The following is a 13,081-nucleotide window of genomic DNA, read 5'->3' as shown; positions in this document are numbered from 1 at the left end:
CTCTGGGACCAATGATCTTAGAGTGACAGATAGAATGGTCTCGCAGGAAAGCTGAACCTGCAGGTCTGGACATGAGGTGTCTGAGTCAGTGTTGCAAATATTTTAAATGAAACTGCAAATGGTTTTTTTCTTTTTTTTTTTTCTTCTTCTGAGCGAGTGTGGTTACTAATGTACACTGAGTGGAGATGAGGGTGTGTGTGTGTGTGTGTGTGTGTGTGTGTGTGTGTGTGTGTGTGTGTGTGTGTGTGTGTGTGAGAGAGAGTGAGAGAGTGAGAGAGTGAGAGAGTGAGAGTGTGAGAGAGAGAGAGAGAGAGAGAGAGAGAGTGTGAGAGAGTGAGTGAGTGTACATGTCTACCTGCTGTGCTTGCAGCCTTGCACCAATGTTTGCACTAGCCTAATCAGCACTTAGCTGTTTGTCCGGTGAATTGCACTGATCCTGTAGGTTCTTGTGGGAGGGGATGGCGTTTGGACGTCTCACTGAGGAGTTTTCAGGTGTTCGTTTTTAATAAAATGAACTGTCACTGTTCCTGTCATCTGGGTTGCACTACATTTTAAGGAGTTTCAGTCAAACATGATATTTGGATTAATTTTTTTTTTTTTTTTTTTTTTTTAAAACCTTTTGTTCGATTCAGCTGCTGTAGTAAAGTGCTTTCCAGCCTTTTTGGATTGTTACTTTTTAAATTTATTGCACAGCAATTTTTCTTTCTCCTTGTGGTTTATTTTAGGACTCAGCATCCAGTCAAATCAGTGGTTTTGATGTTTTTGTTATTTAAGTAAGATGAAAATTCCGAGAAACCCAAGATTACAATTAGTCATAGACCTTTTGCTAAAATAAGCAGTGGATCATCATAAACATTCCGCTAAATGTAGGCAAACTCTTACCAGATAAACCCACGACAGTCATAGAAGTCATGCCCGCATTTTTTTTTTTTACTTTCTTTTAACAACAAAACCAAGTGACCAAGCAGTTCGGAAAAACCTGATCTCAGCTCTTTGTCCTTGGGCTGCCTTTAATATGGAGGAGTGAGATGTTTTTAAGTGCACTACAGATTTAAATGTCCATTATTAAAAATGTTGTTTATTAATATCATTATGATTATCATGTCTTAATTTGATTTGACTTTGTAATTTTGTTGATAATAAATGACTGGCGAGACTGTTAACAAGTGTCTGAATCAATGAGGCGTTTGCTTTATAGTAGAAAGATGGCTGCTGTTTTATTATTTACAAAAGTGTTGATTGTCCTGTTAATAAATCTTTAGGTCAACTTCATAGAGCACAGTGGGATTTCAGGAGCATAAAACATGCTATTTAGTTCAGTTAATGGGAAGATGGGTAAAAGCTTAATTTTTTTTGGGGGGGGGGGGGGGGTTGTTCAGCCTGACAAGGCATTGTGTGGAATAGTGAAGGCTTAATGGAGGAAACTCCTTTTAGCTCAGGTCTCTGACATGTGCTGGAAGTTCTCTGGATTTAACTAGCAGGGGAAAGAAAAAAGGATAGTAAAAGCTGTTTTGATGAGGTAGAAACATTGTTTTGTCAACCTGTTGTTTAGATGAGTTTAGATGACCTAGAGTGCATCAGTTTAAAAAGAAAACAGGTAAATCTGAACTTTTAAACTGTTTAATTATATTTAAAGTGCAACCAGGAAGAACGTTTGGTGGACTTTTGTGCCATCTAGTGGTGATTTTATTTTTTAAATTTTTTTTTAAATTTTTTTTTTTTTTTTAATTTTTTTTTTTTTAGTGCGTCATGAACCTTTTGGCTTTATCCCCTGAAAGGGTACCTTCCAACCACTGGGCGGGAACAGAAGCCCTGTTTGCACGGTTGTACTTTGGACAGATACCCCTTCTTGATGCAAGCCACTGTATTTATCTGGGCTTGGCACCGGCCCTCAGAGAACACTTGTGTGGCTGCAGCATAGGGGACCTTAAGGCCGCAAGACAACCAGCTCTACCTGAGCTACTGCCACCTCATAGTGCCTCATATTAGGAAGAAACAAAAATCTGTTAGTATGCTAAACAAGATTACTAACTGGAAAATCAGAGCAGCCTTTATTTTAAGAACCCAGATTTATCTGTACAGCTGTCACTTCATTGAAGATAAATCATAAAATCAAACTTATTAACTTATCGAATGTGCCGGATTTATGAAATGAAACAAAGTCGACTTTGTCTGAAGATCACTGCTCCAGTGTAAATAAACTACAGCTTTATTCAAAAGATGGAAAAAAAAAAACAACCCAAAACTGTGTTATTTGGTGTGTGAAATTTTCAGATCTCAGAAGACAGTCACACATAAATTAAAGCCAAGCTCGATTTTGTTAAGCGCACACAAAGCTACATTTAATGTGATGATTATAGGCCCGGTTCACGCTGCATCTTTTTCAACTTAAAACCTCTTGTTCTTCTTACAGAAAGAGCTCACTGTTAACTAAACTTGCTTGATCAAACAAAACCAGTCATCATTTCTGAGGAGCTATTAAGCTCCTGAAGTTATCAACTCATTTGCAACACCCTTTTTAGACAGTTGGTGATTTTATATACTTTATGAAACAATGCATACATAAAAGCCCACAGTGTCTCATCACAGTCTCATCTGTCACTGATGCCAAATGCACGAGATTCTTGGTATAATTATGATACTGATGCTAACCAATGTCATCTCCAGCTTACATGTTTGTGACATGTTTAGCTTTAATGGCTGCTTTGGACTAGTGTTAGATACTCATGATGGCAGATTTCAGTGCTAAACTTTGCACATACACAAGCAAAACTCATCAAGAATTGCTCTTGTTTTATTTGGAAGACTTTCCAGGAATATATAAATCACTCCTGTAGAAAATCATCACATATGCACAGCAAGAGAAAAATATATGAAACAAGAAAGGAGGATTCCAGTAATGTTCTCAGTTCTGCACCCATTAATCAAGCCGTGTATTTATTATTCCATATCCAGATACTTATGATGGTGATGAAGCTGGCTGTGATGAAGACAATGTACAGGCCAAACAGCAGACGGTCTATCACCATCCCGATCATGTGCCATTCATGTGTGGTGTTGGATCCATGGAAGTATTTGTCCACCTGAAGACGAATGGCTGTGAGATCTCTGCTCAGCTTCTTCAGTTCATCCACGGTCGGCTCAGGCAGGGTTGCAGTCAAAGGAGGGGTCTTTATCTGATCGTTTGAGGTCGTCTGGTGCTGACCTCCTGGGATGTGTATCGAGTTGGTCTCATTTGTAGGATCTGCCAAATACAAAGTAATTTAAAAGCTTCTAATTCTTGTTCTTTTCTTTTTTACATTTAATCCATAAAATACAATTGGATAAAGTTTCTCTCATTTGACTGCATGATATTCTCTTGTTCATGTCACCTTTGCGTCAGAAATATCAGCGTACCTTTGAAGGGTTGGTTGAAGAAGACTGTGACTCGATTGCTCTTCTTCTTAGGAGGGATACACACAACAACAGCTAAATAGCGCAGGACGAGGACGCTGAGCCAGTGAGGCACTGCGCTGTACTGGCCCGAGCTGAACTGGATGTTGGTGATGAAGACCGTCTCCATCAGGCTTGCCACCATCAGAGCCAGGCTGATGGAGAAAAAGACATCTGCAGAAAACACCAACAAGTAGGATGTCAGTACGCTGCTCTTTAACTCGTCTCATACTGAAACTTCTCACTGTTGGTATCCTGGTGTTGAGTTTCATCTTAGTTCAATCCTGATGAGGAAAGGATGTTTACATTGGAACTGGAGAAACCTGCTGCTCATCTCCCTGTGATCATGTGTCTGTTACTTGAAACAAAGCATAACAGAGGTAAACACACCATCTGAATTAGTTTTCTAAAGGATGGAGTCTAGCAGCAGCTTGGGGTCCACAGTGAGCTACGTTTTTCTGTTTGGGTCTTCCCTTTAGAGGTCGCCACAGCGAATCATCTGCCTCCATATAACCCTATTCTCTGCATCCTCTTCTTTTATGCGATCCTCATGTCTTTTTGCAGCATATCTTCCTTTTGGTCTTCCTTTTAAGTCTCTGCCTGGTATTTTCAACCTCACCATCCCTCTGCCAAAATGATGTACTCCTTCCTGATTCTATCCATCCTTGTCACTGTCTCCACACCCTGCAGCATCGCAGCTCCCAGCCCCATCTTTTCTCCACCCTGTTTGTACACATCACCTCTATTCACTGTTGGCAGGAAGTATTTATGATCCTTCACCTTCTTTATCTCAACACAGAGTGCAGAAAACAAAGCAGTTTCACTCAGTTGTGAAAAGTATATTTCTTCCTTCTTAAAGAAGCAGTATATGCACTCTGGTTAGACTGATTTTGAGATAAGAGGCTTCTGTAGTTAATACAGCATCCTAGTTCTTTTTAAAAAAATTTTGTTGCCTCTTGTTTTAATTTTTTCCCCCAATTTATTTCAGATGCTTTGTTAGACAATTCCCAAAAAAAGCTGTCATAATTGTTCACTTTAACCTCCTCTGGAAAAGATTGACAGGTGTGGCTCACTGATGAGAGGCGTTGTCTCTCCAGTGACGGGCAGCAGGTCATTCATGATGAGCAGGAAGACGGTGTAACCCAGGATGAGGGTCATCTTGAAGGAAGATCTGTCCACGCTCGCTGGAGGAAGAAGGAAGCTGAGGAGGTCCACAGCAATGAGGAAGCAGCTGGGGATCAGGAGGTTAACCACATACAGGGTTGGTCGGCGGCGAAGGGTGATCTGAGGAAGAAACGCAGAATCATTCTTTCCAAACGCCACTTCGACTAATCTTTGGTCTGTTTGATGTCGAACACAGATGTTGTCTTTACTTTTTAAGTTACAGTCAGAGTAAACATAAAGAGTTTTGTAGGCTGTTAATAATATTCAGCTGTCCTGTGATGCAGAAATAAGATACATAATATGATTTGATTAGCACTTAATGTAAAAAATAGAGTAAATAATTAGGATGGATCAAACTTACAAAGTATGTTATTTCAGAGTAGCTTCCCGCACTCAGTTCCAGTCTGGACTGATCAATGTCGATAGTTATGAGCTCCCACTCCCCTTTGGTCCTCAACACATCTCTGGATTCTTGCAGCATTTCCTCCTTTGTGACACCTTGAACCATCTTTATGTCTGTAGCTTGGATAATATGTTTTTTTTTTTTTAAGCTAAACTAGTTATTATTTCCAAAGCATTTTGTTGTTTTTAATTTCTTTTTTTCCTCTTTGTTTAGTCAAATCCACTCAGGAATGTTGTTTTTTCATAGTTAAAAAAGCAGACTTTTGTGAAATGTTGTTATTACAACAAAGAAATGGTTATAGTTCAAATATCAAACCCTGTGATAAACAATGAATTTGTGACATTTATTTGGCTTACCAAAGTGTAGATATGAACCAAAGGTCAGCGAGCAGTTTTGGATATCGAAGGGAAAAGTATAGATTCCTAATGGGCATGAAGTGACCACCTTGACAGGCATATCATCAAACACACGACCTGTGTTGTCTAAGTAGACGAAGGGAGTTTGGGGAGACTTGTCCTCATCTACACTGGAATCCAAAAGCAAACACAACAAACTCATATAATTAGTATATTAGTATATAATTTGCTGTTTTAAATCAATGTTTTATTTCAATAGAATTATAAGTATGGTTTGATACATTTAAGTTGATCATAATATTGTATAAACTAACTAAATTAAGGTACTTTGAATAAAGTGTCTATATTATATGTCATGTTGGTTATTTGATTCAGGACAAAAGCTCACATAAAACATCATTATGAGTTGAACTTACCGCTCTGAGATGTAGATGTCTGGAACCCAAAGCTTTTCCCGAGGAACCGAGACTCTGTTAGATCCACACTCCTTTTCGTCCCAGCTCAGACCTGCTATTTTCCACTCCTACATTGTGACAAACAAAACCCAAGAGATGTAGAGCTCAGAAAGTCTTTCATCATCAAACTTATTTAACTCAATAAGGAAATGCTACATGATAAATATTAAATATCATCTGATAAATATCAGAATCGTGGACGTAAACACAGTATAAAGAACAAAATTTATGACTATATAATTTTCCACTTAATAACCACAGCTGTACTCAGGATTGGCTTAACGGGTAACAAACAAAGAGTGATACATCAGGAATGATTAAGAAAATGTGACACTTTATTTAAAAACAAATAAAGAAAAAAAAAATTGTTTTTGGATAAATATTTGTTGCTGATTGCAGTATGAAGCATACCAGGACTTGCCATAAGACGGTAGTCAGGGTTTGAGCCTTTTCATCCTGCGAATATGTGACATTTTAAATAAGTTTGTACCAAATTAAATATTAACAATATGTAAAACCAAACATTTTACATAGAAACCAGAGGATAGAAACAATAGAAATTAATGTATTGATGACTACATATACTGCAGGTTAAAAAGTTGAAAAAGTAGCCTAGAGACTCACCACTCCTAGAATTCCCACCACAGTGACTGAAATAGTGATGTTAACTGGACTTGAAAAGTTGTTTACAGGGCGGACCAGATTTTTCCAAAATAAATTATTCTCAAGTTCCTTGAATAGAGCATCAGGAGTTGGGCTCGTGCAGTTAAAAGCCACCCCAAAACCTTGATCAACAACAAAAAGGAAAAGAAAATTTGTTGACATATCTCATATACTTGCACACACAGGTTATCCAATTACAAATAGATGATGATATGGATTTAATTCTAATGGAGGAACTGGCATCAATGAGCAAAAAGTTCCCACATTGAATTAAGAAATAATTGCATGAATGAGTATATAATATATACAGTATATATGTATATACATATCCAATCCAATCCAGTATATAACATATGAGATATATATATATATATATATATATATATATATATATATATATATATATATATATATATATATATATATATATATATAAATGGTACACGTCTTGTAGAATTGCAACACATATTGTTACATTACACCTCAGTTACACATCTTAACATTACAGAAAAGAAGAAAAGTTTCTGGTGTCTTACCATGAAAAAGCATGAAAGAGGCGATGAAGAGCTCAACTTGTTTAACCTCTGCCATTTGTACTCTACAACCTTTATATCTTTTATGACAAGTCAGCTACATACCTCAGCAGATGAAGATATTCTCCTGATGTCACATGATTTTAGCAGGAAGTATTAACTCCTCCACACGCAAACATTGACTTAGAAATATTGGATCATGACTTCAGCCTTGTAATTCCTCTGTAGTTGCACGGAACGATTTACACATCTGTTAACTGCATTTAAAAAACAAATATTTGGATTTACAACAGGTTCTTAAATAATCCTCAGGTGAATATGTGTTATGTAAGTCAACAAAAAGTTAAGATGATTGTTCACTTTCAGTGATAATGTTTGATTTAGTCATTAACCCATAAAGACCCAACCTGTGAAAAAAATGATCAGATTAATCTTTTTTTTTATGAGGTCTTCATTTGCTGCTTTAACAAAATGTAAATTAAAAACGTTCCAACATTTTTTTAGGGATATTTACCATTTTTATTACCATGTGTTAAATTTTTACAATATAATCTTTTGCTTTCAGGTGTCCATTAAAGGGCAGAAGACAAAAATCTGATTGTCTTCCACAGGACTCTGTGCAGAATTTTTACCATAAAGTCATGCTAAATGTCTCCGAAACTGTATGTATCATATATGTCACATATATGCTGGATTCTTATTGATTACTGGTGTAAATAACACCATCAATGGTAAAAATGGTTTTCACTTATATTTCACTTCTCCTAATATGAATAATTATTAATAAAATATGAGTTGATGAGATTGATAATAATGACAACAGCAACAACAATAATAATAATGATGATGAAAATCCATCCATCCATCCATTCATTTCTGGAAAAATGAACGCAGCAAATAATAATAGAAACACATTTTATTGTTGCATCATTCATCTCCAGTTAATCCAGTTAAATTTGATCTCTGCGATCTAAGCAGACATTTAGAAGACATTCCTACTTTACGATACCGTATCAATAATAAATATCTATATTGGAATATTTTACAGGCTTATATGTAAAACCTTTGCACCCCGTTTACTTTGGTTCTTTCTCTAAGACTTCTGCAGTTAGGAAGGGCTGATCCAGATGCACCACATGGTGATGATAACCAGGGCGTAACAGGTGATAAGCAGCAGGTAGACACGGAAGAGCAAGTAGTCAAGGACATATCCTACATGGCACCACTGGTCCTGCAGCTCACTCTCCTTCTGCAGGGAGGTCAGGTGAGCACGAAGATCCCTCAGGTACTGACAGATCTGCTGCAGCTCGGGCAGAGACACTACCCCTAATGATCGACCGTTGAAAAGAGAAAAATCAATGAAAACATTTGATTAAATGAGTGAGTTAAACCTTTAACTTATTGTCATAAGGTAAAACTGCTCATTTTTTTCTTTTTTGTTAACATGAAAGTGGATAATAACGGCACGCATTAATACTCTCTAAAGGTATTGATGTTAAACTTAACTAAGGTAACAACTATAGACAGTATTTTATCAGATCAGGTTGATTAAACACATACATTTTCCTTCCCTGACTGATTACCTCCATTGTTGGTTGGGGGCCTATCAGGTGTTTGGGTGACTGGTTGGCTGACTGGTTGGATGATCCACGGGCCTGAGCTGCCATTTGAGCTTTCAGGTTTATCTTCCTGCACTTTAGAAGGCGGTCGCACATCTTCGGGCCAGCGGTAGCAGATCAGATTTGCAATATGTTTGAGGACAACCACTCTAACCCAGTTTGGCACTTCCTGATACTTCATGGAATTGTGATGGAGGACATTGGTAATGATGACTGTCTCCAAAAGACTGATGACCATGAGAGCCAAACACACAGAGAAATAGATACCTAGAGTGGAGAACAGATTACCAGAAAAGTTTTACTTTGTTTTTATTTTTATTTTTTATTTATTTATTTTTTTTTAAAAAAGCACAGAAGTTTTCAGTTTCAATTTAATTACTCTTTTTTTATATTTCCCATTCAAAAAACCCCAGTAAGATGGTAGAAATAGTATTTTTTTCCCAATCATAGCTCAATTTCCATGAGTAAGCACATTACATCACCATGTCTGACCTATGATGGGAGTGCCGTTTGCTGTGCTGGGTAGCAGATCGTTCATGATGAGCAGGAAGACAGTGTAGCCCAGAATGAGGGTCATTTTAAAGGAGGCACGGTCAACACTGTGGGGGGGCAAGTAGAAGGACAAGATGTCAATAATCATGAGGAAGGAGCTTGGGATCAGCAGGTTGACCACGTAAAGCACCGGACGCCGCTTGATCACCACCTAGTGAAATAAAGAAATACATACAGTTAATTAATTGACATTCATTCAAGTTGTACATTCAGTTAAAGTAAGTTTTCTTCTCACCCAGAAGGTTATGATGTCCCATTCATCAATCCCAAACTGCAGAATTGAAGTTTCTCCCAGTATGTCCACCAGTTCCCACTCTCCACTGGCTTCCAGGTAACGCTTTGAGTTTACAGACATCTCCTTGAAGGTCAAAGCTGGACTCAGTCTCACATCACGTACTGTGAAACAAAAAAAATAGATGGGGTGGGGGGAAAGGTATTCTAACACAAATAAGTAGGTTAGCTTAATAATACCATGAGAAAGCCCAATGTAATGATTTTGAATTTTGTTGACTTCTTTTTATATTTATTGCAGCAACTTTGCTCACAGTTAGCTTTTGATTCAGTTTGCCGCAGCCAGCTGAAAACCTTATGTTTGTGTAGTAAAGCTTTTCTTACTGGTGTGCATGTAGGGGCCAAATGTAAAGGTGCAATTTTGCACATCAAATGGAAAACTAAAGATCTCCAGGTTGCAGGCCGAGACAAGCCGCAGCATCCTGTCCCAGCGGATATGACCTGTGTGGTTCACATAGACGTAAGGGCACGCCTGGGAAACATCATCATCCACACTTGTTGGTGGAGCAGGGGAGGGATTGAAGGTGGAGGAATCAGGTAGTAAAACAATGAAGAGAAACAAAGTGATTACTCAGATTGTTTAAACAAATACTTTGTAAGAATGAATATAAAATCAAAGTTTAAAAAAAAAAAAAAAAAAAAAAATTAGAAGGAAATATTAACAACCTGCCTGGGCCAGAACCTTTCCTAATAATCTAATCTTTATTGTACCTTCTGGTTCTCTGTATAATGTGTTCAAAACAGGGTTAATGTGATTTTTCTGCAAGCATGTTGAACTATCCTATTGAATGTTGGGCCCATCCAGGATAAGCAACCAGCAATCCTGTTGCTTTGGAAACTGTTGAATATGCTTCTCATATGTCATGGCAACTCATCAAGCCATAACAGTGTTGGCTAACAAGTCCAGGACATGTCAGTTGTCATGTTAACGGTGCCCCAGGTTGTACTTCTTAGTTATGTGGTAACTTCTGGTCTTTTGTTTGTCCCAAGCCTGTTACCCTGACTCTATTCTTCTGGATCTGTATTTCTATCTGGTATTTAGTCAGTCTACAAGTAGTGTGAAACATGAATTTTGATCGAGCTGTTTTTTTTATATAAAGGATTAATCTTTTTTTTTTTAATTTTTTTTTATTTTTATTGTAAGTAGTACATCCATATATCGTCTGCTGTATGACTTCTGGAACTGATGCAAGGTGTACCATCACAAATCTCACATTTACATTGTGTGCATAAAATCTAAAGTATTTTACATTCATTTAACTCACAATTCATATATGATGATATCCGGGGACCACAGCTCTTTCACAGGGAGAGAAATCCTGGCGACACCATCGCACTCATCAGGGTTCCAAACCAGGAACTCGTTGTGCCAAAACTGCAGCGAAATATTACATTGCAGAAATATTATATTGTTCCAACATTTCTGAGAGCCTTTTCTGTTCATCGTGTCTCAATTTGTATTACATTGCATTTCATGACATTATGTTGTGTGAGTTAGAATTACTCACAAGTCTTAACCACAAGAACGTGGTGAGTAACTGGGCTTTTTCATTCTGAAATACAGTAAACAGCAGATAATTGTCAGCCAATGAAACCTTCAGTCCCTCAATCATATTAGAGCTTGAAATACATTTAGCTAAAGAAACTCACCACTCCAAGGACTGCATACAGGGTGAAGGAGATATTGGTAACAGTCGGGTTGCTGAGGTTTACTGCTGGTCTGAAGGGCTGAAGGTCAAATACAGCCTGCATGGACTCATAAGTCGGACCACCACTGTGGCCTTCTTTACAAGTCAGTTTACTCTGACCTACAGACACTGAGCACAAATATAAACCAAGAAATTGATTATTTTTACCTCAAAATTCATTTTCAGCTCATAGATTTTCTTGTGATCACATTTCTTTTTTCAGCAAAAGCTAAAATCTTATTTAAAATAAAAACGAGCTTGAAATCTTTCCCTCAATAATGGAACACTGTAAGGATAACCCCGTTCAAATGAGTTAAAAATGGCTTTAAGTTTAATTAAGAAAACAAAACAAAACAAAGTGTGTTTAACTTACAAAAAAAAAGTCTTAATCAACTTTTTTTGTACAACAACAATTTCATCCTCAAAACTGAAGGACGATCCATGCACAGCCCTGCTCAACAGGGAAGCATCCTCACAGTTAAATGAAAATGATCTTACAAACATAAAAGCCGAACATAAAACGGATTAACATTACCTGACAGTAGGAGTAACACTGTGACGAAGCCTAAACTCTGCTGAGAAGGAATCATGCTGGAAGATTCTTGCAAATGAAAGATCCCGCACAAGCAAAAATCTAATAGTGTCAAATAAAAAAGCTCCTCTTAACAGTCTGCATGCACACACACATCCAAACCATCTCTGCTACCTCAAGGGACACAATCATTTATTAAGACCCAGTGGACATTACTTTCACTGGGAATTAACTGTAGCATAACCACATGTCCAATCGTAGAACATGGCATACACCTAATTAAAACCTTAATTTAAATCGATTGAACATGAAATCACTGAAATTAGTTTGTCTTGTAGAAATCTGTTGTTTTCGAGGGTTTAGTCAGTTTTTGTGTTTGTATTCTGTTTGCATCCTCTTTGATAAACTTGTGTGTGTGAGTGTGTCAGGGGTTTTTCTATAACATTTATATAACAAACTGAGTTGTGCGGTGTGTGTGTCTGTGTGTGTAATGGAAGCAAAAAACTCAAATGAAAAACAAGCCTGGATCATCACAGAACTTGTTGTTTCACACCTTCAGTGATCATTCACCCATGTTATTTTTCAACACCTCTACCTGTGGCAGATGCAGTCTGTTCCGTTAACCAGTTTTGCTGCTTTATCTTTCCTCAGCAGAGAGAGAACTAACCATCTCCTCGGATTATGAGAAAAGAAAGAGTGTTTTGTTACTTCACGGCATTAAAACAGCCAATGTCATCTATCGATGGTTAACTAATTATTTCATTGTTTATACACCTTCTAATATTACGCGAAAGCAGACACACCAACTGAATCATTATTGTGATGCTTCATTGAATTCATTGAATCTTCTTTGCATCAGCAGACTGACATTGTCACACCGAGTGTGTCGGCAGGTTAATATAACTTCACATAGAAATTATTTTTCACTGGAGGCACCAGTCTGGAACATTTCAGATTCACCATGGGTGTTGCTTACAACTGAGAGGCTGTAAGTCTCACTTCCCACAGTTAAACTCAGAGGAAATCCGTCATGTTTGATCTTTTTCACTCTTTTCAACTGTGGCGAATCTAATTAGATTAAATTCCCAGTCAGAAGGATGCAATACTTAGGTGGAAGTTGAAAGCCAAGCGGACCATCTTACAACCCGAAAAGGCATCAGAGTAGACCACAATCGTGATGTCACCCCAAGAAGAGATGACTGACCCGAGTCAGATATTTAACATACATTTATTACAAAATGGTAAAGATACAAGCATGCAGAAGAGGGAAGCTGAGGAGAGCGTCTGTCTCTCGCCTTGAAGTGGTCGTATTTATACCACACACATCATTCCAACATGCTTTCCCTTCCAAGTCCACATCTGTTTCCTATCTGTGTCAGGTCATTCTGTTCTC

The 13,081-nt window shown here is 37.7% G+C and overlaps 1 protein-coding gene across 1 annotated transcript; it reads right to left on the bottom strand.

Moving 5' to 3' along the window:
• Positions 1–2,924: 2,924 nt before the first annotated feature.
• On the bottom strand, positions 2,925–11,746 carry LOC306759862 (uncharacterized protein; the record flags this gene model as incomplete). The annotated part of the gene is made up of 17 exons (XM_079245609.1): positions 2,925–3,244; positions 3,397–3,606; positions 4,506–4,716; positions 4,958–5,118; positions 5,356–5,525; positions 5,772–5,878; positions 6,222–6,266; positions 6,435–6,595; positions 8,126–8,332; positions 8,590–8,892; positions 9,118–9,328; positions 9,413–9,573; positions 9,793–9,962; positions 10,734–10,843; positions 10,977–11,021; positions 11,119–11,285; positions 11,692–11,746. The coding sequence occupies 17 exons, from the start codon at positions 11,744–11,746 to the stop codon at positions 2,925–2,927; spliced, it is 2,814 nt and encodes a 937-aa protein (XP_079101735.1).
• Positions 11,747–13,081: the final 1,335 nt, after the last annotated feature.

Source organism: Telmatherina bonti, assembly GCF_933228915.1.
Source record: "Telmatherina bonti genome assembly, chromosome: 8".
Taxonomy (NCBI): Eukaryota; Metazoa; Chordata; class Actinopteri; order Atheriniformes; family Telmatherinidae; genus Telmatherina; species Telmatherina bonti.
This window is presented reverse-complemented; position numbering and strand designations above follow the sequence as displayed.